The sequence below is a fragment of the Catharus ustulatus genome, chromosome 21, assembly GCF_009819885.2.
Source record: "Catharus ustulatus isolate bCatUst1 chromosome 21, bCatUst1.pri.v2, whole genome shotgun sequence".
Classification (NCBI taxonomy): domain Eukaryota; kingdom Metazoa; phylum Chordata; class Aves; order Passeriformes; family Turdidae; genus Catharus; species Catharus ustulatus.
The window spans coordinates 10474197-10499866 of record NC_046241.1 but is presented as its reverse complement, the minus strand read 5'-3'; the positions used below and the strand labels follow the sequence as shown (position 1 = coordinate 10499866).

Genomic DNA, 25670 nt, shown 5'->3' with positions numbered 1-25670 from the left:
AACAGATAAACTTTGGAGCCTGCCTTTTCAGCAACAATTAACACAAATATTTCGTTAGCATTCATTTTCTGAGTAGGAGAGGCAGTACCTTCAGTTTTACTGTAGCAGCACCAGTTCTAGAGGGAAGAAAAAGGCCATTTATATGTATTTTAAGCCTGCCTGGGTGTGAATCATACCTGCATCAGATTGAATCTTGCCACCTCATTGATAGGAGCATCAGAAATGATGCCGTACTGCTCGGGGTTGACGATGGCAGGGCAGATGAAGCAGGCCAGGAGCAGATCAGTGCACATGGCTCTGACCTCACCAACCTCCAGCCTGTCCACACACGACAGCGTTTTGTACATCTGCGACACGATCCACCTCAGGCTGTGAGGAAAACAGTACGTGTTTTGTTTGAGGTAGCCAATGAATTTGTTGACCAAAGTCACCAGCTTGGCCTCGTTGGAGTCAACCATCTCTTGGACTCTCTGCTTGAACTTCTCTGTGCCTTTCTCTCCAAACAACTTTTCCTGCTGTACTGGGGAGAATCTCTCAATTAACTTGTTTGCATCGGTTTCCAGGTGATCTTCATCTTCAACCAGAAGCTGCATGATTGGCTCGTGCAAGGTCGCAGTAAGAAAAAGTTTTGCAGAGAAGAGTCCTTCAGAGAAAAGCTTGAACAAGATGCTGAAGGCGCAGGTGCCTCGTCTGAGCAGCCGCCTGGGGTTGTCGCTTTCCTTCAGCTCGAACTCGATGAGGTACCGCAGCACCTGCAGCAGGTAACTCTCATCCTCCTGCATGATGCAGTTGCCATAAATGGAGGTGAAGACTGTGTGAATGACGCTCTGGGTGTTGTCCTGGTTGAGCTTCTCTCCAGCAACCAGGCAGGATGCAATAAGCCTGGGGTTCTCTCTCAGTCTGTTCAGGAATTCTCCATAAGCAGTCTCCTGGAACCCCAGCTGCTTGTATCCATCCACAAACTGTGTGTCCTCCAAGATTTTTGCGTGCTGGCAACATTCAGCAGGAGAAGCTTCAGCACTTTAAAGAAAAACATTGAAACAGTTTAAGTAACTCTTAAGTAAACAAACTTGCTAAGAGATGCCAAGTGATCTATTAACTAGGCTACCACAGAACAAAAAAGTCTTTCCACAGAGTTACAACAAATTATTTGCAAATTCTGGAGAGTTTTTTTCCCATGAACAGACGCAAAACAAACACAGGTATTTTTTTTTTAATTGTTTAAATGTCCAATGAGTAACTTTTGGTGCAAGATTCCCTAGCTGAGGTTTGGTTTACAACCTCACTGTTTTCCTGACCAGTTCAGCCAAGGCCTTCAGACCCTGAGGAGCGCCCGTGGGTGCCAGCAGTGCAGGTGTGCTGGGCCATACCTGGTGATGATGAGCCTGTCAAGGTTGATGCGCTGCTGTTTGGAGATCCAGGCCGTGCGGTAGAGCCGCTCCGCCGTCTTCAGTACGTCGGCGTTGAGCCGCTGGATCAGCTGCTTCTCCGAGGTCACGTACAGCCGCTCCTGCTTCAGGTGGTGTGCCAGCGTGTGGATGTCCAGCTTCACCATGGTGGGCAGTGGGCGGGCAGCACAGCAGCCCTGGCAGAGAGAGAGTGGCACAGGGTGAGCACGGCACAGGGGTGAGCACAGCACAGGGGTGAGCACAGACAGAGTGGCACAGGGGGAGCACAGCACAGGGGTGAGCACAGCACAGGGGTCAGCACAGCACCCCTGGTATAGACAGAACAGCACAGGGTGAGCACAGCACAGCAGCCCTGGCACAGACAGAGCGGCACAGGGTGAGCACGGCACAGGAGTCAGCACAGCACCCCTGGCACTCACAGCACAGCAGCCCTGGTACAGACAGAACAGCACAGGGGTGAGCACAGCACAGCAGCCCTGGCAGAGACAGAGCGGCACAGGGTGAGCACGGCACAGGGTGAGCACAGCACCCCTGGTATAGACAGAACAGCACAGGGGTGAGCACAGCACAGCAGCCCTGGCACAGACAGAGCGGCACAGGGTGAGCACGGCACAGGGTGAGCACGGCACAGGGTGAGCACGGCACAGCAGCCCTGGTATAGACAGAACAGCACAGGGTGAGCACAGCACAGGGGTGAGCACAGCACAGCACCCCTGGTATAGACAGAACAGCACAGGGGTGAGCACGGCACAGGGGTGAGCACAGACAGAGTGGCACAGGGGGAGCACAGCAGCCCTGACACAGACAGAGCAGCACAGGGTGAGCACAGCACAGGGGTCAGCACAGCACAGCACCCCTGGCACACACAGCACAGCACCCCTGTTACAGACAGAGCAGCACAGGGGTCAGCAGAGCACCCCTGGCACACAGCACAGCTCAGGAGTCAGCAGAGCACAGGGGTGAGCACAGCACAGCACCCCTGGCACTCACAGAACAGCACAGGGGTGAGCACGGCACAGGGGTGAGCACAGAACCCCTGGCACACTCACAGCACAGGGGTGTGAGCACAGCACAGCACCCCTGGCACACTCACAGAACAGGAATCAGCACTCTCAGCTCACCCTGGTGAGCAGGACCAGGAGCACAGCCCTGCCACAGCCCCTGAGCACACCTCAGGCACACGAGGTGGGAACCTGGCCTTTACCTGGGGATGTGTGGCCCTTGCTGCACCTCAGGGGACAAGCTCAGGGAGATGAGGACCAGCCCCCATTCCCACTCACTGTCTGAGGAACTCCATCCTAAAGCCAGCCACACAGCCCAGCACTGCTGGAATCTCTGGCCTGTGACCTCTCTCACCTATGCACCAGAAGCACCAAGCTCCCAATGCTACTCTTTTCTGCTAAAAAAAAAACAAAACCAAAAAACCCCAACAATATTACTAAGAAAAATACCCACCAAACCACAAACCAAGGAGTGTCAATACCCAGGTAAGGCAGTGGTTGGAAATAAGTTTAGAGACTTTGCTCAATAGTAGAATTCATTCAGAAAAATTCCTCAGATATTTCAATTCAGAAGAATATTTCTTTGGGCCATGATTCAAAAATGCTCTTTTATAGAGAGAAAAACTGAAACAACCATAGGCTTTCATAACACATCAGGGGCTAAAATCTACATAAACTACTATTCTGTATGAATGTAAGATAAGTTTTAACTTCACAAGTATAAAACATCTCAGGAGAGTACTGCACCAAACAAGACATGTTCAAGGAGCAAATCCATCTAAAAATTAACTTTTTGGGAGGAAAAAAACCCCATCAAGTGCATTAATACTGGCAAGGAAAGGGGTACAATCATGCAGATCATGGAATTAATTGGTGGCTAACTGCTTTATGCCTTCCCCAGCAGAACTAACAGCCAAACCAGCTGATTTGGGCAGGACAAGGGTTTGATGCAGATATGATCTATAACAGCTCATGCCATGTGTATCAGTAATGGACATATCAGAGGGCTCTAGTGAGGAGCCCCTCAAAGCAATGAAATAAAAACTTACTTCCCACAACCTGCAGTGACTCTGGACAAGCCCTGCTTCACAAACCCATTTAGACCATGCTTGAGAAACCACAAATAATGTGCTAGAATACCACGTGTTGGCCCAGTGCTCTCCCCTGCCAGTGTTTTAAAGATCTGCATTTCACTGCTCAGCAGAGCAGGAGGTGATCCTCACTGAAGAATACAGATTAGCTCCCTAATTAGGCACAGGTTTCCCATTTGTTGGGTTTTTGCAGCCTGACAACCAGGTGCACTGACAACCATCACTGCTCCTTGTGTAATTAAGTCCTTTCATCTATAGTTTTAACCTCTCAACCAGAAGCCAGGCAGAAACGAACAGAGAAGCTGTCACAATGCATTAAAAAATTGCAATTTCATTACACCTGAAGGTTTAAAGGCTATTCCTAATAAACACAGGAAAATGGGTATAAAGCTCCTTAAAAGAAACCCTAAACTCAAAAAGACCCCAAACCAAACTCAGCAACCCTAACCAGAGGCTACAGCTGATGCATCCAAAAATGAGATTACAACAGGAACTTGAAGGATGTGCTAATTCAGATGTTTTTAACTAGGACAGACTCAGAGAAATGATTAGAAGAAGAAACATTGCTGTTACTGCCAAAGTTCTTTGTGAAACAAATAACAACTTCTTGCAACAAATTTATTTTTAGTCTCAAAATTTAAGAGCTTGCAGAAAAAAAGAAACCCAGCAGTAAACTTGCTACTGCCTGCGAACACAGTAGTAACCAGTTTTTAGGCTGTGAGGTAGTGCTATCAATCAGGAAAAAGAAGTTGAATCCATAAAAACACACACAAATAAGACCTGCAGAGTTCCTTCTGCCTTTTCAGAGCTTCCCACTGCAGGGCTGTGCTCAAGAGCTGCTCATACTCAATCAAACCTGAACAGTTTTAGTTGGCATTGTTCACTTTCAGCCCCTGAAGTGTTTCCTACACTTACAAGTGACTTCTCTCAGTTTCACTCAAGGTCTTTTTCTGTTTTGTTTTTTTTTTCTTTTAATTAGAGGTAATGTTTCCAGCATCAGGGATGGGTAAAGCTCCCTAAGAAGCCTCTGAGGAAGATGTTCTGCTCCTTCCTCCTCTGCCCACAGGTCAGACCAAGCTCCAAAAGTCCCACCAGCAAAAGAGACAAAGATGTCCTGGAAACAAGAGACTTTTTGTGGTAAGGTATGATCATCAAAACAGCAGTTACATTGCTGGTAACGTTTTCTGGAGCTATGGACAATGAAAAAAGAAGAAATACACAAAATCAATATACAAAGTTGATACCCAGGAAGCAAACAAGACTCCCCCACAGTCCAGAGTCCTGTTACATGTGCATTAATCCACCTGTCCAACAAAAAGGGGTCAGACTCCTGCACTGTACCATTTGTGATGCCACCTGGAAAAAACTGACAGCAGAAACCCCACCCCTCCTTGGAAAGTGAGGTGACCACCCCACAGAGGAACAACTTGGGCACCTCCTCATGAGGAGCATCTCAGCCCTTCCACAGACACAGCCCTGAGAAGCTGTGGGAAGTCGCTGTGCATTCTGGTTTTTGCTTTTAAGCTAATTGCCTCTCTGAACTCCAGACCCAAAACAAGGCTCCAAAGAGCACCCTTAGCAGCATCTGTGCTGCTAAATATACTGGTCCTGTGACTACCTGATAACATCCCATCAGTTGGCCACTACCCACGTGTGTGTCTTATCTGCCTCTGCTGCAGAACACCAGAAATAACGAAAGCAAGAGGAGAATTGATCCAGAGCTGAGCCACAGCAGGTTACTGTGCACCACTGCTTTGTCAAGAACTGTGAAAATCCACAGGATTTTCCTGTCAATCCACAGGGAGACACCGGCATGACAGCAGCTTTCACCCTGTGCACAAACAAACAGGATCAGCAGCTTCCCCAGCTTGGTAACCTCCATAAAAATCCAAGTGGCTCGACTGCAAGGATTGTTGCTGAGATCCAGCTCTGTGGAGAGGAATACCTCATCACTGCCTTCCACCAGTTTTTAAATTAATTATTCTGAATCCACACAGCAAGCAAGAGCACAAACAACTCTGTCTTCACCTCTGGCAGACACCTGAGAACACCAGAGATGTAAAGCAGCAGTTTAACACACAGTGCACTCCAGCAAGGCTCAGTGAAGAAAACCCAAAAAACCCAGTTGGGCAAGATGCACATGCTATTCCTCTCTTCAGACAAGGTACTACCAAAACAGCTTGTCCTGAAAGAAACCATTGCACCACTAACACACCTACCTGACACTGCTCCTCCCCAAAAACTCTTCCCTTTGCAGCGGCTGCATGCTCTGACCAGGCTCCACAAGGTTCACTCTGCAGCACTTGGCCACAGCCAGCATTCAGTGACACCCCACAGAACAGCTCCAGAGCGGAGCAGCGGCGGGCACGCCCGGACCCCGTGGAGGCGGAGCCGCCCCTACACAGACACGCCCGGGCCCCACGCAGGCGGCACGGCCCCTACACAGACACGCCCCGGCCCCACGCAGGCGGGACGGCCCCTACACAGGCACGGCCCGATCCACGCAGGCGGCATTGCCCCTACACAGGCACGGCCCGGCCCCACGCAGGCGGCACGGCCCCTACACAGGCACGCCCGGGCCCCGTGGAGACGGGACGGAGGTCCGTAAATACTGCGCTGTAGTCATGGACAGGGAGCAGGGCAAACACCCAAAAAAAGGGAATAATTACGCGTGGAAAAACACGCATGGAATAATCTCGTGTGGGAAAAACAAGCGCGAAAAATCTCGTGTAGGAAAATCTCGCGTGAAAAAAAATTTCGCGCGGAAAAATCTCGCGTGGAAAAAACTCGCGTGGAAAAATCTCGCGTGGAAAAATCTCGCGTGGAAAAATCTCGCGTGGAAAAAACTCGCGTGGAAAAAACTCGCGTGGAAAAAACACGCGTGGAAAAAACTCGCGTGGAAAAATCTCGCGTGGAAAAAACACGCGTGGAAAAATCTCGCGTGGAAAAAACTCGCGTGGAAAAATCTCGCGTGGAAAAAAACTCGCGTGGAAAAATCTCGCGTGGAAAAAACACGCGTGGGAAAAACACGCGTGGAAAAAACACGCGTGGAAAAAACTCGCGTGGAAGAAACTCGCGTGGAAAAATCTCGCGTGGAAAAAACTCGCGTGGAAAAAAACTCGCGTGGAAAAACTCGCGTGGAAAAAACTCGCGTGGATACCCGCGTGGGATGGTCACGCGGGGGGGGGGCGGGGCTCGCGGGGTGGCGGGGCGCGAGTGGAGGGCGGGGCTCGCGTGGAGCGGGGGTTCGCGGGGGGGGGGTCACGCGTGGGGGCGGGGCTCGCGGGGAGGCGGGTTTCACGGGGGCGGGGCTCGCGTGGTGGGCGGGGCTCGCGGGGGTCACGCGGGGGCGTGGCTCGCGGGGGGCGGGGCTCGCGGGGGGCGCGAGGCTCGGGGAGGGTCACGCGGGGGGGCGTGGCTCGAGGGGGGCGGGGCTCGAGGGGGGTCACGCGGGGGGGCGGGGCTCGCGGGGGGTCACGCGTGGAGGGCGGGGCTCGCGGGGGGGCGGGGCTCGCGGGGGGGCGTGGCTCGCGTGGCGGTCGCGTGGCTGCAGACTGTGCCATTCTGTTAAGGAGGGACTTTAAAGTCCCACTTCAGCTTGAACTCAGATCATTTAGTCTACTTTTTTTTTGTCTGAATAATGATCCTGCTACATATTTGTTTCTGAAGAGTAGCAAGAACCACTTTTTCTGAATGAAACATGCTCAGGAGACACGATGTGACTGGGCTGACAGGAGGGCTCTCTGCAGTGACACGAAGGAGTCAGTTCTGGTTCTCGTTCTCAGCTTCCCCACAACTTGAAACTGTGAAATCCCAGGTTCTGCTCACAAAGGGAGCTTAGCAGGATACTTGTGCATCCTTAGATCTGTGTTGGTGTACTAACACGGGCATTCCCCCAAAGAGCCAGCTAGGACTGTGAGGCTTCTGTTCCCCCGGTAAAGGACTGGCATCCCCTTGGGGTATGAGGAACCATGGAGGGCATTTGGTTTTACTGAGTGAGCCCGACCCATCCGCAGGAAAATAAGGACATTTTGTGTTCTTCCTTGCTGCTCAGAGTTTGTAAGCTTCTGCCTTTGACAGGGGTTTTAAATTCTCAGTACCCTGTGGAAAAGGACAGACACCACTGATAGGAACCTGCACGGGGCTTGATGTGGGAATGACTTCCCCAGCCACACCACAACTGACTCACCAAAGGATCCCCCGAGAGTATCCTCCTTTCTCACACATCACTTTTCAAAGGCCACAATCAGAACACAGGCTTTGTATATTTTGGGAGTCTTTGGGCTGAACTGGGGCTTAACAACTTTGCAGTGCATGCAGGTACTTACGGCTCCCTATGATAGGATCCCAGCAACTGCCAGCCTTTGTTCTGGCCCTTTGACTGGGTTAAGAAGTAAAAAGGGCTCTTAACTACCACTGTTCAAGCATTTCTCACCCACTTTGCAGTTAAATTCCAGGTACTTTCTTCTATAGAAAAGAGCTTAGAATCTCGTCTCCTACAAGCTTAATAGCGGTGTTGTGTGCAAGACAAGAAGTTTTCCTGGTAGTTAAACAAAGGGCTGTTTCTCTGAGGAATGAACACAACAAATGTCAAACAGGGAAAGTTTCTGGAGCCCATGTTAAAAATCGAAAGCGCACCTGGGGCTTCACCTGCAGCAGGGCAGAGGGCGAGGGGCTCTCCCTCCTGGTCGGGTTGTCTCTTGGGTTGTCACAAAGGGTGACCTTTGTGCTAAAGCCTAATAAATGTTCAGAACCAGAGGGATTTTGGATTTGATCTGACAAAATAAAATTTGAGACTATATACACGGAGAGCTCTGATGAAGAGCTGCTGTACTTGTATTAAAGAACATATATTTCAAGAGGCTTTCACTGAGGACATGGTGATGTAGAATGCTGGGACTGTGTCCTGAAAGTGGAAGGTAGGATTGGGTATCTTTGCACCATACAATTAACTTGATTTTTGTGTGCATCTTGAGTGCCATTAGACTTGAATGAGACATGTAGTGTGGGCACATGTAGCCACACACATCAGACTGAGACATTTTCTGTATACCTCCAATGCAGGAATATTTTGGCAGCAAGCTTTAAACTTGTATTATATCCCAAATTTATATTGATTATAAGTTGGTATACAGGAAGAAACTAATGTAGCCAAGACAGGAAGGGATGATTATCCCTCACATAAAATTTAACTGTGTATAGGAATATAGAATGGGGATGAAATACCTGTGTAACTCTTATAAAAAGGAAACATCTCAGACTACAGAAGTGATACTCAGTGGGAGGGAGGTTAAATAAACCCCAAAGAATCCAAGAATGCCAACACAACCCCAAACCACTGGGGAGTTACTCTAATCCTTTTGAGTTGAGAGTTGGAAATACACCTGAACTACATCATGAGTAAAAAGTCCATCCTCCAAAAGGAGTCAGGTGCTCTGTGGCCCATGTGGATCCTCCCCATGTATTCACTTCTGTGCTATTCCTTAGAATCTCATGGAAATCTAATTCAGTGAAATCAGTCTTCTCTCACTCCCTGGTAGAGTTTTCCTTCAGTCACAACTGTATGTTTCTTTACAATTCCGACCAAAAAAAAGTGTTAGTGACAGGAGAGTCAGATGCAATCATCAGGGGCTGGGAACATGGAGAGCAGGCTTACAGGCAGGTGTGTTCAAAAATACCTGAGAGGTGGGCCATCCCACACCTGCTCTGGCTCTATTCTTGCCCTTGCTCTGGTCTCAGGCAACACAGCAAGGTCAGAGGATTTCCCCCATCAGTCTCTAACACTGTGTTTGTCCTTCACACCCACTGGTGACCCCTTCAAAGCACTTTGTTTACTATTTTCAGATTCCTCCTAAGTATTTCTGGATGCACCATTCAATAGTTCTTGCAGGAGTTACACTTGCTTTATTAGTGCTCTGAGATTCCTATTAACTTTGCCCCCCTTTTTTTCCTCTCTTAAGCATTTAAGCAGTAACTGTGACACAGTAAGAGCAGCTTAGCTCAACAACTCAAACAATTTCCCTTCATGATGCTCCACATATCAACAACAAAGACTGCATGACCTGACAGCAGCTGAGATGCCTTGCCCTGCTGGCAGCACACATTTGCTCAGAACCTAAGGCAGTCTGCCCTTTGATGAACACAGGACAGAGATTATTTCCCACTCTTAAAAGCCCTGGGAAACATGACATTGAATTTTCAGGAGCTGAACTCCACCTTGCTAAGTCTGTGGGTTTGTTCAGTGACATACAGGAATGAGACACATCTCTGTGGCATATTTCTGTGATTCAGTTGACAGAAAAGAGATTAACTGAAGTGGTAAATACTGCTGCTACACCAGATCCTTCTTCCTCCTCCTGTATTTCCTGCTCAGGGTTACTGGCTCCTCCTGAGTCTCACTACGCAAGACTCAACTTCCAGAGCAAGTTTGGGCACATCTAACGTAGGCAGGGCAGGGCAAGGCAAAATCACTCCATCCTGCTGAAAAATAACTCCTAAGCAAGCCTGAATGGCTTCCAAGCTAATTCAGCCCTGATGAAGTACCTCTTTCCTCGCTAGTATTTATAGTAGCCTCTCACAAGCCTTATTTCTTCACACAAGCCTTATTCAAGCCTTAATTCTTTGCACAAGCTAACTGCCTGTCTCCCACAGTTGAGCTAAAAGAGCTCTTTTTTTCAGGAGGATGGCTCACCATGACCTAGGGTTCACTGCTGAACCCTCACGTTACAACACCCACCAGCACAAACACGCTGGCATTTGTGAGACACACAAAATGCAGGTCCACTTATTAATTATTAATTAACATTAATATGGAACTCATCCCTCACGTGTTTCTGCCCAGAGGCTGCTCTCAGCCAGCCCTGGACATACTGTCCATCCACCTGCAAGGAGCACCTTGTTTCTCATGCCCCATAATGGCACTCATCAGCAAAGCACAGCATCAGCTGGCTACTAAATTATCTTTTATGGTATTGCCATGTTGCATTAAAATCAACAAACGCACATAACCAGGCTAAAATCTATTCCAGTTGCTTGTGATGCTAGAAAGTGGAGCTCCCTTTAGGTGAGGGTCACACTAATAAACTTTCAGTCAGAACAAGCGCAGAACTTGAAGCTGCTCAAACTGACAAAACCAACCTGTTCTGAGAGCAGCTCCCTTCTCACCCACCAGGAAGGGCAGCTGCTACTGAGGAGAGCACATTCTCCATGATCTGACAAATCTCACATCAAAACCCGTGCGTGGAACATCTTAAATATTTTGGAACCCTCCTCGGCAGCAGCAGAGGAGTGTTTCCTGAAGCCACCATCCTGCTGCTATTACAGAGGATTTCACATTTCACATACTGCCCGTGCCACTTCCCCTCCATCCTCTTCACATTGCAGCTTCTACTCGTGAGTCAACAGCATCGTCCACCAAAATAGCACTTTACCTATCGGTGAGAGTAGTGTCACATGCTCGCTCCGAGAGCTCCATCCCAACAGCTCTCAGGAGCGCGGTATCATGACTTTGCAAGAAAAAAAAAGCCCGGTGCTGCCTGGACCCAGTTCTGCAGCGTTCGGGGTCTGTGAGCAACCGAAAAGGGAAGTCACCACACTCGTCAAGTTTCAAGTTTTAAACCTGCGGGACACAAAAGCCCCGGAGGAGCCGCGGCAGCGAGCGGCTCCCGGCGGCGCCCGGGCCCCGCTGCCAAGGGCTCCGGATCCCCAATGTCCCCGCACAGGGAGCGCCGGAGCCGGCCGGGCAGGGGAGAAGGGCACGGAGGAACCCCCGAGCAAACCGCACCGACAACTTCTGCCGCCGCCCCCGCACCGCTCCCCCCGCCTCCCGGGCGCTCTATCGCGATAAACCCACCCGACATACCCTGCTCGGCTCCGTCTCTCCTCGGCTGCCCGCCTTCCCGCTCGCTTCCCTGCAAAAACCAAAGGGTTTTGTCAGGCCGCGGGCCTTCCTCCTCCTCCCACCGCTCCCTCCTCCTCCTCGGGGGAGGAAGCCGAGCGCTGTCGCGGGATACGAGCGTGTCCCTACCCGGCCAGCGCCCCGGCGGCTCCCGCTGCGGCCCGGGCGGGCGCGGCACTGCGCAGGCGGCCGCGGCGCTCCTGGGACTTGTAGTCCCGGGGCCGGCAGGGGAGCGGGGCCGGGGCGAGGGCCGGGACCGGGCGGAGCCGGGGCCGCTCTGGGAGCTGCGCTCCGCCGTCAGCCCTCGCTCCGCCCGGCCCCGGCTTGTGCGTGCGGGGCTTGGTGTCGCGACATGGCGGGACCTCGCGACCTGCTGGTGGGACGGGCGGAGGCTGCCCGCGGACGGGTGCCGGTGTCGCCTCAGGGCGCTGGGCACACACGTGTCAGCTCATCCCCGACGGGGGAGGGACGGGGCTCTGCCCGGAGACCCCGCATGGCCCGGCCATGATGCCGGGCCGGCTCCAACCTCCCCGCACCTCCCTCCCGGCAGTGTCCCGGTAGCCCCGGTACCGGCCGTACCCCCGGGAGCAGCGGCACCCACTCCCCCCACCGGTGGGTTATTCCCCCGGCCGGTAACCATGGAAACTTCCAGAAGTGCCCCCCCACCCCGCGGCCTTGGTCCCGCCCAGCCAATGGGGACGCTCCGCTTGGCTCACGCTTCTCTGTGGCCGCGGCCGGCGGGTGGAACCAATGGGGCGGCGCGAGGGGGGCGCGCCGGGCACGGCGGAGCTGTCGCGCGGCTCTCGCCAATCGCGGGAGGCCAGCTTGGTAGCAGCCGGCCAATGGAGAGGCTCCAGCGAGGGCGCGGCAGCCAATGGGGAGGCTCCACGAAGAGGTAACGGAGGGTATAAAAGGGCGGGCGGCGCGGCCTGGCGGAGCAGCGGTGATCGGGGCGCGGCGCTTCTCTACGGTGAGGGCTGGGCGCGACAGGGCCGCGCGGGGCTGGGCCGGTCAGGGGGGGATGGCGGCTGAGGTCACGGAAGGATCGGGTGGGGACGGGGGCGATTCCGCACGGCGGGGGCTGGGCGCGGTGAGGGGGGTTGCGGGGAGGGCTGAGGGGGGGCGGCCACGCACGTGGCGCCTCCGTTGTGTAACCGGCGGCCTCTCGGTAGGTGGGCGCAGGTGAGCGGTCGGCATGAGGCTTCTGCTGCTGACGCTGCTGGCGCTGGGCGCCGTCTGGGCGGACGACGAGGAGAAGAAGGAGGACGTGGGCACGGTGGTGGGCATCGACCTGGGGACCACCTACTCCTGGTGCGTGGGGACAGGCACGGGGGGCCGGGCGGTGCTGGGCCCGTGTGGGGAGGCAGGGCCTGTGGGCCCACGGGAGCCGCGGGGAAGCGGCTGCGGGGCCCGGGAGGGCGCAGGGAGGAGCAGAAGGGGAGGCGGGGGGGGATGTGTGCGGGCCGCGGCCCCGCCTGACCGTTCTGCTTCCCCCCCCAACCCCAGCGTGGGCGTCTTCAAGAATGGGCGCGTGGAAATCATCGCCAATGACCAAGGGAACCGCATCACACCGTCCTATGTGGCGTTCACCCCCGAGGGGGAGCGCCTGATCGGGGATGCTGCCAAGAACCAGCTCACATCCAACCCGGAGAACACCGTATTTGATGCCAAGCGGCTGATCGGCCGCACCTGGAACGACCCCTCGGTGCAGCAGGACATCAAGTACCTGCCCTTCAAGGTGGGCCCCGAGTGCAGAGGTGGGGGGCCTGGATGGGAGGAATTGTTCTGGTCAGAAGGGGCTCAGTGCCCCCTGGGAGAATTGGTGTGTAAACAACTGTTCTTGGAGTTAGCTGCACTCAAGTTATGCCTGTCATAGAGGTTTTGCTTCATCTTCAGAGACAGAGAGAGAACTACCGGAATGAGTTGGAATAGTTGAATGAGACAGTATCAATTTTTCTCCTCAGGTGGTTGAGAAGAAAGCCAAGCCCCATATTCAGGTTGATGTTGGAGGTGGACAGACAAAAACTTTTGCTCCTGAAGAAATTTCTGCAATGGTCCTGACAAAGATGAAGGAAACAGCAGAGGCTTACTTGGGGAAGAAAGTAAGTGCCTTGAAAACAACTCGGATTAGCAGCTTTAGGAAATGGCAGCAGGGTAGGCTGAGTCAGGAATGACCTTGCCATCCCAAATCACAGTCAGTGCTGCAGGCCCCTTCAGCAGCCCTGTTCCATGGGCTAAGCTGGTGCTGGATCTTAATCTCTAAAGATGGGCTGCTTGTTCCCAGCACTGCTCAGAGTGGCTGGTACTATTTCCAGACCGTTTTTTTCTGTCATTTCTGTAACAAAGCTGTGCCTCCCTCCCTGCCCAGGTGACCCACGCCGTTGTCACGGTGCCAGCCTACTTCAACGATGCCCAGCGCCAGGCCACCAAGGACGCCGGCACCATCGCGGGGCTCAACGTGATGCGGATCATCAACGAGCCGTGAGTACCTCACCTTGTCCTGCCCCCTGCAGCTCTGGGCTGGCACCCCCAGCTCTGACAGCCTGTTCCCTGTACAGAACAGCTGCTGCCATCGCTTATGGACTGGACAAGAGAGAGGGAGAGAAGAACATCCTTGTGTTCGACCTGGGCGGTGGAACTTTTGATGTGTCCCTCCTCACAATTGACAACGGAGTCTTTGAAGTTGTGGCTACTAATGGTGACACTCACCTGGGTGGAGAAGACTTTGACCAGCGTGTTATGGAGCATTTCATCAAGCTTTACAAGAAGAAAACTGGCAAAGATGTTAGGAAGGATAACAGAGCTGTGCAGAAGCTGAGGCGGGAGGTGGAGAAGGCCAAGCGAGCTTTGTCATCTCAGCACCAGGCCAGGATTGAAATAGAGTCCTTCTTTGAAGGAGAAGATTTTTCAGAGACACTCACTCGAGCCAAGTTTGAGGAGCTGAACATGGTAAGTTTAGAAAGGTAAAGTTACACAGCCTCAGCTCTGGATTGGGACTTGGGAATGTGCAGCATCTCATGCTGTGACATTGCACTTTGGAGTATAAATAACTCTGTAAGCAGGCAGCTGTCGCCTGCCAGGGAGCTGGGCCTTGCTGAGGCTATGCCTCACACAGTTTGGCATCTCTGCTCTGTAGTGGTTGTACTTTGTTACCCCCAGGGCTGCACAGTGGGGCATGCTGGAATACAGTCTCACAGTCCTTGGGTTTTTGTCTTCACAGGACCTGTTCCGTTCCACTATGAAGCCTGTTCAGAAAGTTCTGGAAGACTCTGACCTGAAGAAGTCTGATATTGATGAGATTGTCCTGGTTGGTGGATCAACTCGCATCCCCAAAATCCAGCAGCTCGTTAAAGAGTTCTTCAATGGGAAGGAGCCTTCTCGTGGCATTAACCCAGATGAGGCTGTGGCCTATGGTGCAGCTGTCCAGGCCGGGGTGCTCTCTGGGGACCAGGATACAGGTAAGGACCCCTTCACTGCCACCTAAAGAGTTTACTCAACACTGGATGCAGACAGACTTGGATCTCTTCCAGTCCTTGGAGTTCTGTGCCCCTGAGGCCTAGGAATCCTGTCTGCAGTGTTGTGTTTTGTGTTGAAGTTGTGTCACAGCCTTGGCTTTGATCTGTTGCAGGTGACTTGGTGTTGCTCGATGTCTGTCCCCTGACTCTTGGCATTGAGACTGTTGGAGGTGTCATGACCAAGCTGATCCCAAGAAACACCGTTGTCCCCACAAAGAAGTCTCAGATCTTCTCCACAGCCTCTGACAACCAGCCAACTGTGACCATCAAGGTCTATGAAGGTGGGTGTCACCTGTGGTGGCCCGTGTGACAGCTGGAGTCTGTCTGCTGTAGGGTTTTCATTCTCGTTCTGATTGTCACAAAGGCTGTAGATACTTAGCCACCACAGCTGGGAAAGTAACCCTGTCTGTGTTCCTTGCAGGTGAGCGTCCCCTCACCAAGGACAACCATCTCCTGGGCACCTTTGATCTCACGGGAATCCCTCCTGCCCCTCGCGGTGTGCCCCAGATCGAGGTCACCTTTGAGATTGATGTGAACGGGATCCTGCGCGTCACGGCCGAGGACAAGGGCACCGGCAACAAGAACAAGATCACGATCACCAACGACCAGAACCGGCTGACGCCAGAGGAGATCGAGAGGATGGTGAACGATGCTGAGAAGTTCGCTGAGGAAGACAAGAAGCTGAAGGAACGCATCGATGCCCGGAATGAGCTGGAAAGCTACGCCTATTCCCTGAAGAATCAGATTGGGGACAAGGAGAAGCTGGGTGGGAAGCTGTCCTCCGAGGACAAGGAAACAATAGAGAAAGCAGTGGAGGAAAAGATCGAGTGGCTGGAAAGCCATCAGGATGGGGACATAGAAGATTTCAAAGCACAAAAGAAGGAGCTGGAGGAGGTGGTTCAGCCCATTGTTAGCAAGCTGTACGGCAGCGCTGGCCCCCCGCCCGGCGAGGAGGAGGCAGCAGAGAAGGATGAGTTGTAGATACCGGCGTCTCCGAATGTGGTGTGTGTATATATTGGACTCAGGAACACTTGTTTAAAATATTGAACTCTTAATTTGGAATGTAACTTTGAATCTTCACTCGTGAGTGGAGCTGGAACCGCTAGCCCGACGTGGCTGTATCCTGCTTTTCGTTAGCAGTTGCTCGATGTCTGGGGAGGGGAGTGGGGTGGGAGTGTAAATGTGGGTGTAGAAGTATTGGCAGTGGAACATTCTATTTAACAACTTGGTCATGTGAACTTGGTGTAGAGCTTTTCTACCTGGAGTGACCACAATAAATTTGTTATTTACACTGGACTCTGATCTAGTTCTGTGATTTCCATTACCCAGCTCCAGCCAGGATCTGGATTAACCCTAAAGAAGGATGGAGTGCAGCTCACCCCCCTCAAGGTCACCTTTCAGGGCTCAGGGAGAGTGGGAGGTTTGAAAGCAGGAGCTGGGCCTCAGTTTCTGAAGAAAGTAGGTGGACTTGGACCTCTCTGCAGTTTTACAACAGATCCTGATAAGGAAGGGGGGGATCAAGGCTGAGTAACTGCTGAAGGGGCAACTTTTATTGAGCTGGGAGAGTGAGGTTATCCAGTGAACCCACTGCCTGCAGTAGTGGCTGTGCCCACCAGGGAGTGAGGAGTTTGGCTTAATTATGTTTTCTTGCAGTATTAAAACTCCAGAGCTTTATTCAAGTCTCATATGAAACAGACCAGTTTTCTGAAAAATGAAAAGTAGTTTACACCTAATAAAGGTTCTTATAAAAAAAGAAGCCTAATTGAAATTTGGTCTCTTTATTTAACTGATCCTTATCCAATCCATGGGATTAGTTAAGTCCAGAATGACCTTGTCAGGTGCCAGCTCCAGCAGTGCCTTGAAGCACCTTGGCTCCTGCCCTGGTCCCCTGGGCTGGGGCTGCAGCAGCACCGTGTTCAGGCAGAGCCCCTGTCCAGCTGCCCAAGGTCAGGACAGGCTTCAGGGACAGAATTAACCCCGCAGGAGGAAGCTGGGGCTGTGGAACACTACTCGATGAGGGTGACCAGGCAGTCCCTGTGTATCTGCCCCTCTGTGTCCATCCCCCCAAACACGAACAGCAGATGGACAGAGGTGTCCTCAGCACAGCCCTCACCCAGGCCCTGCTGGAGGGGCTCGGCTCTGTCACCTGCTGGGGTCTCTCCTGTGTCCCTGTGCGCCTCAGCTTGCCAGGGAATGACACACATGGCGTGGTCCAGCCTCCCACTGGGCAAAGGAGATTCAAACTGCAGGAGTGTCCACTGTTGCCTTCCTGCAGTGCAAAGATACAGTCACAGCTGTAAACACCACACACCGGATTGACAACATTAATTAAAACAGGTTTGAGCATTCAGTCCTGTGGTGGTGTAACTCCAGGGAGAAGCCCAGGACCTGAGCAGGTACTGTGCTCCCCAGCTGTCTGCCCTCTACCCTGGCACCCCTGAGAGCAGCTCCCCACCTGTGTGATACTTGTAGGTAGTATCCAGCGTCCCATCTGGACCTATTCCACCAAAAATGTACAAGTGGTCCTGGAACACTGCAGAGGAGTGGGATGCCCGTCCTCCAGGGATGTCCCCAGTGGCTGGGATCTTCACCCACCTCATGTCATCTGGTGCAGGAAAACAACACCAAGGTTATGCATTATACAAACCCCACACAGCTCGCAGATTTAAACAAAGGCTAATATTTCAAGCACTTAAGAACTAGTATTTTAGGAAAAAAATCCCCCAAATCAAAGCACATCACACACAGGTACTGCCCTGCAGTACCTCCATCCACACTCACTTGTATCGATGCAGAACAGGTCATTGTAAAAAACATCTCCAGCTAAACCTCCATGGATGAAGAGTTTGGTCCCAACTGCAACCACGGCATGTCCGTGCCGAGGAGAAGGAGGATCACCGTGAGTCTCTGGCTGGGACCAGGTCAGGGTGGCTAAAAACGGGAGTACATGCGCATTAGGAAGAAAACTGGAAATTCTACAGACCAGAAACCCCAAGGCTTCCCACTCAAGCCACTGGATCTGAATTCCCAGTGACCACATGAACATAAGGGCCTGTCAAGAGAAGAACAGCCACCCTTCCAGTGGGACTCATCTCCCAACAGAGCTCAGCACTTCCACCCCTCTGACCAAAGCCCAAGGGCAAAGCTCCCAGCCCACTGCCCGCGGGGAGTACCTGTGTCGAACACGTGAAGCCGCTGGTCTTTAACCGGCTCTGCCCCCTTGTCTCCACCCCCGAACACGAACAGACGGGCCCCGATGGCCGCCGAGGAGGTGTGGAATGTCCGAGGTTGTGGCTGCACCCCCCTCACTTCAGGGCTCTCCCACGTTCCTATTTCTAGTTAAGACGTTTGATTAACGTAACAACCAACAGAACAGAAGCCACGCCCGTTCCGCAGCCCCGAGCCCCAGCCCCGCTCCGGGCACGGATCTGGGGCACTCACCGGGGTCCAGCACCTGAACGCAGCTGCGGTTCCCCGCGGGCTGGGCACCGCCGAACACCCAGAGGCGCGGGGGGCCGGTGGCGGGCAGGAACGTGGCGTGTTCGTAGCGCGGCCTCAGTCCGCGCCAGCCGGCGGGGACCCAGCGGAGCGAGGCTGTGGACGGGGACAGGCGATCGGACCCGGTCCCGGTGGCGGTCCCGGTTCCAGCCCCGCCCCGGCCCGGCCCTCACCCAGCTCCACGAAATGCGCGTCCGCGAAGGCCCCGGCGGGGTCGGCACCGCCCAGCAGCAGGACGCGGCCGGGCAGGAGGAGGCAGCCGAGTCCCACGCGGCCGCGGGGCCGCTCCCCGTGCGGGCTCAGCTGGTACCTGCGGGGCAAGCGCGGCGCTCAGCGCGGGCTGGGCCGGCCCGGGGTCCCGCCGGTTCCCCCGCCCCATTCATCGCTGTCCACCCAGCACCCCCGCCCCGCTCGCCGCTGTGCCCGCCGCTGCCCCCGTCCCGCTCACCACTGTCCCGGGTGCGGCCGCCGCCCCGGCTGCAGCAGCGGCAGCGCCCGCGGCGCCATGGCGGGGCCCGCTGCCCGGGCCGGCCGGCCGGAAGTGCCGCCGGAAGTGCCCTGCGCTTCCGCCCGCGCCAGCGGCGCGCTCCGCCGCCCGGAAGTGGGGGGGGCCGCTTCTGCCCGAACCCCTGCCAAGATGGCGCCGCTGGACCTGGACAAGTACGTGGAGATCGCGCGGCTCTGCAAGTACCTGCCCGAGAACGACCTCAAGGTGCGGCCGCGGCGGCGGGGCCGGGACCGACCGGGGCGGGCCGGGGCCGGGCGGGCCGGGGCGGGCGCTGCCGGGCGGGCCGGAGCGGGCGGTGCCGGTGGTCCCGGCGCTGACCCCGACCCTGCCTCGCTCCCTCCCGCAGCGCCTCTGTGACTATGTCTGTGACCTGCTGCTGGAGGAGTCCAACGTCCAGCCCGTCTCTACGCCCGTCACCGTCTGCGGGGACATCCACGGGCAGGTAAGGCCGGGCCGGGCCACTCCCGGTGCAGCCCCGGGCCGCAGTCGCTGCCTGTGCCCGGTGCCCCTCACGCCTCTCTCCCCCCGCAGTTCTATGACCTGTGCGAGCTGTTCCGAACCGGCGGGCAGGTCCCCGACACCAACTACATCTTCATGGTACGTGCGCCGGGCGCGGCCCGGCCCCGCTGGGTTTGACAGGGGCTCAGAGGCGAAATCCCGCGGGGCTCCCGAGCGCCCGGCCCCGCCGGCGCTGGGGCCGCTGCTGGCTCCTGCCCGCCGGTGGTGTTGCCGGGAGCCCCGCGGGGTGAGGCACAGCGTCCTGCCCTGCCCAGGAGTCCCGGGGTCATGTCAGGGCAGCGGCGAGGGGAGTGCCCAGCCCACATCTGTCACTTCGAGTGCCCAGAGCTCCGTGGGTCCGAGCAGATCCCGGCTGCCCTCCAGCGCTGGGTTTCTTTGTGACAGCGGGGAGTTCAGAGCAGATGTGTCACTGTGCACTTTCCCGGGTGACTGTTGCTCCATGTACGGCTGTCTCTGCCCTCAGGGGGACTTTGTAGACCGAGGGTATTACAGCCTCGAGACGTTCACGTACCTCCTTGCACTGAAAGCCAAGTGGCCTGACCGCATCACGCTGCTGCGAGGCAACCACGAGAGCAGGCAGATCACCCAGGTGTACGGGTTCTACGGTGAGTCCTGCCTCGTGACACACGTGTGCAGCAGCTCTGCCTTGGGAAACCTGCTGGCATGGCCACGGTACCCAGGGCTCTCTGTGGGCTGGGTGGGACACGGGCTCCAGTGTTGTCATGTGTTAACATGGTCATTGTGTTTCTGAACTGGAATGTGTTTGAGGCAGATCTTGCTGCTCCTTTCCTCCTTGTTTTTGCTTGTGTCGTGGTGCCACATTCAGTTGTGCAGGCAGAGCATGAGGTGCTCAGTCCCTTGTGCTGCTTGTTGTGGCCCTGGCCAGCAGCAGGACCCAGCACAGGGCTCCTGACAGGGCTTGTGTGACACACCTGAGTGTGCAGGTTCTGCTGCCAGTGTTTGCTCTGCCTGTGTTGCCTGTTTTGCCATGATCCATGAGGAATAAAACCATTATCTCCAACAGATGAGTGCCAAACCAAATACGGGAACGCAAATGCCTGGAGATACTGTACCAAAGTCTTTGACATGCTCACAATAGCAGCTGTAAGTGCAAACACCACGTTAACACCACCAGCAGACTGTGTGAATGGGAGCTGCAGAGGTGGTGACCTGTGCAGGTTCCCCTGGCAGCAGTGCTGAGTGTTCTGTGCATGGCTCATTTCCCTGCAGTTAATAGATGAGCAGATTCTGTGTGTGCACGGAGGCCTCTCCCCAGACATCAAGACCCTCGACCAGATCCGGACCATTGAACGTAACCAGGAAATCCCTCACAAAGGCGCCTTCTGCGACCTGGTGTGGTCGGACCCGGAGGACGTGGACACGTGGGCCATCAGCCCCCGTGGGGCGGGCTGGCTCTTCGGGGCCAAGGTCACCAACGAGGTAACGCTGCTGTGCAGGGCCACACAGCCCAGCTGTGGGCACAGGGGAGCTGAGGGGCTCAGCTCAGTGTGGTGTGAGTGGGCTGAGGGCACTGCAAGACAATGACCTCCCCTGTCACTCCTCTGCCAGTAACTCGTGGTGATGGGGAAGCTTTGCTTGTGCCAGCTGAAAAAAATGAGGCACTTGAACCTAAAAGAACAAATGTAACTGCCAGATGTATTAATACCCATCACGGTTTTGAAAAGTGTGATGTGGTGGGACTCACTAGTGTGCCTGGGCTCTGTGTGGAATGCTTTCCTAAGGATCTGGGAGGAAAATACCATTTTTTAAGCAATTATTGAGTTAATTTTGTTGTGTCTGCACTGAGCAGACTCCTCAGGCTCCACACACTGGCCTTGCCAGGCTCTGACCTGGCCACATCACATCAGCCTTGCACTGTCGTTCAGGAAGGGCTGTGCCTGGGGACAGCACAGTCCTGCTGCCTGGATTTCATGCTGTTCCTCAGTGCTCGGGTGTTGCTGCCTTTATTTCACAGGGATTTCTCACTGCTCAGATCTCCAAACCCCCTGCTCTGTTCTCCCTGTTGCTGTGCAGGGCCGGGCCAGGAGCAGGACGCTCTGTGGGCAGCAGGGCACACTGACCTTCCCCCTTCCCTTGCAGTTTGTTCACATCAACAACCTGAAGCTGATCTGCAGAGCACACCAGCTCGTCCACGAAGGATACAAATTCATGTTTGATGAGAAGTTGGTAACGGTATGGTCGGCTCCCAACTACTGCTACCGCTGCGGGAACATCGCGTCCATCATGGTCTTTAAAGATGTAAATACAAGAGAACCAAAGTTATTCCGCGCAGTTCCAGACTCAGAGCGTGTCATTCCTCCCAGGACAACCACGCCGTACTTCCTCTGAGCCCTCGCCCGCCTGCTGTCACCTCTCCCTGTCCTGCCCCTTTACAATATACTTTTTATTGAGCACTTTGCTGCTGAAATGCTGCCTCTTGCCTTTTTTATTTTTAAATTATCTAAATTTATTGTGTATTATGGTGTCTGTAGCAATTTTTTTTCCCCCTCCCCTAGATTAATTTCAGAGTATTTGTAATATGTCCTTGAGATTTGTACTACTGCATGTAGTCCTCGCCTAGTCCTGGGTTAGATGAACCGATTTCTTTAACCACCACGCTCCGGGAGCCGCTCGGGCCCGTCTCTTGTTCAGCTTTTTGTTTTGGTAAGTTTTAAGAAATTTCAGCAGCAAAGTCAGTGCCCGGTGTGCGGCGGGGCCGGGGCTGCCCGTGCTGCCTCCACGGCGCAGGACCGAGCCAGCCTTTCCGAGTGTTACGTGGATCCCAATAAAGCGGTGAAGGGCTGTTCCCCATTCCCGGTTTGTTCCGTTTTCCTCGGGATCCCGATGAAACCCGCGCACCTGCTGCAGCGACGGGATTTGTACATTAAAGTCATTGTTCGGATTTTTTCCAGGCTCTGTTGTGTTTTTCCTGACCCCGCCGGTGCGGTGTGTGTTGTGTGGGTGAGCCCCGCGCGGGCGGGGCGGGGCGGGGCGGCCGCGCTGGTTCCGGTTCCGGTTCCGCCGGGGCCGGCGCCGTTTCCGGCTGGCGCGGGGCCGGGGCGGCGGGGATGGCGCGGAGCACGCTCTCGTCCCGCTTCCGCCGCCTCGACATCGACCAGTACGACGAGAACCGCTTCGTGGAGGAGCCCGAGGAGGCGGCGGCGGCCGAGCCCGATGCCGGCCCCGAGGTGGAAGCGCTGCTCAGGCAATATCCTTTTGCCGGGGGAATCCCGGGGCAGTCCCGGGGGCCGCGGGAGTCCCGGGGGCCGGCCGCACTCGGCCGCTCGGGGCCGCAGCCCGGCTGTCCCGCAGCCCGGCTCTCCCGGCGCGGTTCCCCGCTCAGCGCAGGTCGCGGTTTGAGTCCTTGACCCGCCGCCGCACAGGCGAGGCGCTCCGGGCCTTCCACACGGCCATCCGCAGCTCCCCGGGCAGCAGCAGGAGCCAGGCCATGAAGGTACCGGGCCGGGGCCGGGCAGGGCGGTGCTGGGGCTCTGGGTGGCAGCGGCACCGCACAGATCTCTCAGCTTGTGCTGGCGTGGGTGATGCCCGTGTGCTTAACCCTTCCTCCTTTCACCCCAAACTGCTCACCTCGCTTGTAGGAATAGCCCAGCCTGGAGCGCGGCTGTCTCTTGCCAAACACGAGTCTTGGGATCGTTCCCAGATGTTCTTGTTCTCACTTTCCTCTCTTTGCCTTGTCTTCCCAGGAGCAGGCCCAGGGAACGATGCTTAAAGTCCTCACATCTTTTAAAAGCAGTGAAATAGAACAAGCGGTGAATTCCTTAGACAGAAACGGTGTTGATTTGTTAATGAAGTACATTTATAAAGGATTTGAAAAGCCAACAGAAAACAGCAGTGCAATATTACTTCAGTGGCATGAAAAGGTACGTGCTGGGGGCACTCTTGGCTCAGCAGGGTCCTGGTCAGTGGTTTCAGGAGAGCCCCTGAGGAGAAGCAGCTGATGGCAGGGCCTCACCCCTGAGGAGCTCAGTGTTTCTTTTTATCTTTGGTCTCTTTGAGCCTGCATTCACAAAGCCTTTGCCTGTATTTCAAACCTGACCCTCTGCCATGGGGAGAGGAAACTTGTGGCAGGGAGTTCTCCCTGCTGGAGAGAGCCTCGTGCTGCCCTTGGCACCCAGCGTGTGCAGGAGGAGAAGGGGTGGGAGTGGAGATGTGACCGCAGGGACGGGGCAGCTGTGGCCGAGCTCAGGGGCTCAGGTTGCCTCAGCTTTGGCACTCTGCATCAGCTGAGTCACAGGGTTTAGCAAACCGGTTTGGTTTGCCCAGGAGAGGATCCTGAGGTCTCCAAAGATCCCACTGGGGACCAGCAGGGGCCTCTTGTGTTTCTGTGGAATGTCAGTTGTGAAACAGGGAATGTGGGATGTTCTCAGCAGCTGACTGTGGAACCTCCTTCCCTGTCTGTGATGGGATGAGGCACATTCTGGGTCGAGGCACATCCCTGAAGCAGCTGCTGGGTGCCACTGCCCCCAGGCAGGAATCCAAGTGAAATCTTGCCCCACTGCAGGGGTTTTAGCTGAAGCCCTGGCTGTCAGTGCTCTAGGAAAACTGATCCCTGGGAATGCTGCAGCTCTCTGTGCAGGGCAGCTGCTGCAAGGGCTGGTGTCATTTTCCCAAGGTGCAGAGCTTTTTCCTGTGGTATATAAAGCTGATGCAGTGTCACTCCAGCTACTGGCTGCTGTCACCAGCTTTGCCAAGCCTTGACAAGGGTGGAGGGAATTTCTCAGGACAGCGAAGAACATGTTTCTGCTTGGTTTTGGTTTTTTTTCTTTTTTTTTCCTGTTGTTTCCACTGAGGTGCTTTCAGGTAAGCGTGGGTGGTGCTCCCAGCGTGGGAGGTGACACACCACCACCCTGACTGGTACTCAGAGCATGTAGGGACATGAAAGGCATCTCATCCTCTGTTGTGAAAGAACAAGGCAGGTCTGAATAGGCTGGGCAGGGTTTAAAGCCTGGTGTTCTGCTGTGCTGCAGTAGTGGTAGGATGTGTGGCTTGCTCAGAGCAGTCAGCTCAGTGGTAGTACCAGTCTGTCCTCTGGAAAAGGCTGTGGCAGGTCTGGTAGCTCAGGAACCTGCCTGAAGCACCTGCAGGTCCTGCTCCAGGTGGGTGTTTGCATTTGTCCAGTCGTGTTCCCCAGGGCCATGTCTCACACTGCTCTCATACCCCTGTGCTCTGTTGGACTGGCTGCAAAGTAAATGCCCCATTTTCAGCAGTCAGCTTAAATACTTATTTTTTCATAATCACCTCCATCTTCTAGACTTCAGAAGGAAACATTGTTCACACTGAGGGACGCAAATGAAACTTGAAGTGAGCCCTTCCTCCTCCTCTTCTCAGGGATACAGGAGGTGAGACATTCTGCTCTGTCAGTGACATGCAGCACTGGAGCCCTCGAGATCCAAAAGCTGGTTAGATTGTGGAGAATGACGGTTTCTAGTTTTGGAGAAGAGCCATAGTCCCTCCTGTGGCTAAAGTCTTCAGTGTTTATTCTGTGTGGGGTGTGGTGACTCTGTAACCTCTCTCCTTTCCCACAGGCACTGGCAGTAGGAGGCCTGGGCTCCATAATAAGAGTTCTCACAGCAAGAAAGACTGTGTAAAGACTGTTAACTTGGACAGAGGTGACGATCAGGTTTGGACTCAGAAGAAGGAATGAGCTGAAATTACATTGGTCCATCTTTATTAGAGATTGCAATCTACTGAAATCCTACAGTAACCTCCTCTTGGAATGCTTTTATCCTTAAAGGTGGGGGAAGAGTAAAGGTATTCCTGCATATTCCGACTATCACATACAGGAGCCAAGACATTCTCCTGCTCCCTTCCGTAACAGGCAGAGAGAAGGCACACTCCTGCCTCCTATTACTGTAAGTGAACAGGTGTTCCAGATGCTGCTTTAGCCAGGTGTGGTGATACAAGCTCCTGTGTGTCCTGCTTAGTCCCAAGGTAGCTGTGTCCAGGCCGAGATCCTGCAGCTGAGGGTGGGAGAAGGGCTGTTAGAACGGCGGCTTTCAACGTGTGCTGAAGGAATGTTGGGCTCTGGGCTTGGGTTAATGTAAAGTGAAGTGCCTGCTGCATCAATAAAGTTCTTGGATCACGTGAGTTAAATTTAAAGTCTGACACTTACTCCAAAGCAGGCCTGCAGTAACCCAGTCCAACCCAGTGTCCACCTTTGTAGGACTGCTCCTGACTCCAGCCACTTAGAGAATTTGTCCTCAACACTGAC

General features: G+C 54.4%; 5 protein-coding genes across 10 annotated transcripts in view; 3 read left to right on the top strand and 2 right to left on the bottom strand.

Moving 5' to 3' along the window:
* GAPVD1 (GTPase activating protein and VPS9 domains 1) overlaps positions 1–11996 on the bottom strand; it is a 32648-nt gene extending 20652 nt beyond the window's left edge. For 4 of the 6 annotated variants that reach the window (XM_033077465.2, XM_033077463.2, XM_033077464.2 and 1 more), the window contains exons 1-3: positions 11363–11521; positions 1371–1585; positions 177–1020 (exon numbers count right to left, since the gene is read on the bottom strand). In XM_033077465.2, the coding sequence (XP_032933356.1) occupies positions 177–1020; positions 1371–1555 (1029 nt within the window). In that variant the 5' untranslated portion in view covers positions 1556–1585; positions 11363–11521. The other 2 variants (XM_033077462.2, XM_033077461.2) reach the window with 2 other exon arrangements.
* Positions 11997–12263: 267 nt separating this feature from the next.
* HSPA5 (heat shock protein family A (Hsp70) member 5) lies at positions 12264–16209 on the top strand. Its single transcript, XM_033077832.1, has 9 exons — positions 12264–12368; positions 12571–12709; positions 12905–13136; positions 13363–13500; positions 13767–13879; positions 13957–14347; positions 14619–14856; positions 15027–15194; positions 15335–16209. Exons 2-9 carry the CDS (start codon positions 12594–12596, stop codon positions 15892–15894), a joined length of 1956 nt encoding a protein of 651 aa, XP_032933723.1. The 5' UTR covers positions 12264–12368; positions 12571–12593; the 3' UTR covers positions 15895–16209.
* Positions 16210–16675: 466 nt separating this feature from the next.
* Positions 16676–18918, bottom strand: RABEPK (Rab9 effector protein with kelch motifs). The gene is made up of 7 exons (XM_033077849.1): positions 18860–18918; positions 18585–18721; positions 18355–18507; positions 18087–18248; positions 17695–17844; positions 17369–17518; positions 16676–17182 (listed from the first exon to the last, which is right to left on the bottom strand). The coding sequence occupies exons 1-7, from the start codon at positions 18916–18918 to the stop codon at positions 16920–16922; spliced, it is 1074 nt and encodes a 357-aa protein (XP_032933740.1). The 3' UTR covers positions 16676–16919.
* Positions 18919–19004: 86 nt separating this feature from the next.
* On the top strand, positions 19005–22345 carry PPP6C (protein phosphatase 6 catalytic subunit). Its single transcript, XM_033077833.2, has 7 exons — positions 19005–19123; positions 19266–19361; positions 19451–19516; positions 19902–20043; positions 20463–20542; positions 20669–20878; positions 21539–22345. The coding sequence occupies exons 1-7, from the start codon at positions 19049–19051 to the stop codon at positions 21785–21787; spliced, it is 918 nt and encodes a 305-aa protein (XP_032933724.1). The 5' UTR covers positions 19005–19048; the 3' UTR covers positions 21788–22345.
* A 119-nt stretch (positions 22346–22464) lies between these two features.
* ARPC5L (actin related protein 2/3 complex subunit 5 like) lies at positions 22465–25546 on the top strand. The gene is given in 4 exon segments (XM_042779887.1): positions 22465–22687; positions 22690–22892; positions 23143–23319; positions 24985–25546. Coding segments are annotated over 4 exon segments (624 nt in total). The 5' UTR covers positions 22465–22506; the 3' UTR covers positions 25048–25546.
* Positions 25547–25670: the final 124 nt, after the last annotated feature.

What these genes read in the sequence shown, in the direction of transcription:
- HSPA5 (XM_033077832.1), top strand. Translation starts at nt 12,594, where the DNA reads ATGAGGCTTCTGCTGCTGACGCTGCTGGCGCTGGGCGCCGTCTGGGCG. An exon ending in CTGGGGACCACCTACTCCTG is followed by an intron (nt 12,710 to 12,904) that starts GTGCGTGGGGAC and finishes CCCCAACCCCAG; the next exon opens with CGTGGGCGTCTTCAAGAATG. An exon ending in CTCTGGGGACCAGGATACAG is followed by an intron (nt 14,857 to 15,026) that starts GTAAGGACCCCT and finishes GATCTGTTGCAG; the next exon opens with GTGACTTGGTGTTGCTCGAT.
- RABEPK (XM_033077849.1), bottom strand. Translation starts at nt 18,918, where the DNA reads ATGGCGCCGCGGGCGCTGCCGCTGCTGCAGCCGGGGCGGCGGCCGCAC. An exon ending in CGTTCAGGTGCTGGACCCCG is followed by an intron (nt 18,249 to 18,354) that starts GTGAGTGCCCCA and finishes CGTCTTAACTAG; the next exon opens with AAATAGGAACGTGGGAGAGC. An exon ending in TACCTACAAGTATCACACAG is followed by an intron (nt 17,183 to 17,368) that starts GTGGGGAGCTGC and finishes TTTGCACTGCAG; the next exon opens with GAAGGCAACAGTGGACACTC.
- PPP6C (XM_033077833.2), top strand. Translation starts at nt 19,049, where the DNA reads ATGGCGCCGCTGGACCTGGACAAGTACGTGGAGATCGCGCGGCTCTGC. An exon ending in ACACCAACTACATCTTCATG is followed by an intron (nt 19,517 to 19,901) that starts GTACGTGCGCCG and finishes CTCTGCCCTCAG; the next exon opens with GGGGACTTTGTAGACCGAGG. An exon ending in CCAGGTGTACGGGTTCTACG is followed by an intron (nt 20,044 to 20,462) that starts GTGAGTCCTGCC and finishes TATCTCCAACAG; the next exon opens with ATGAGTGCCAAACCAAATAC.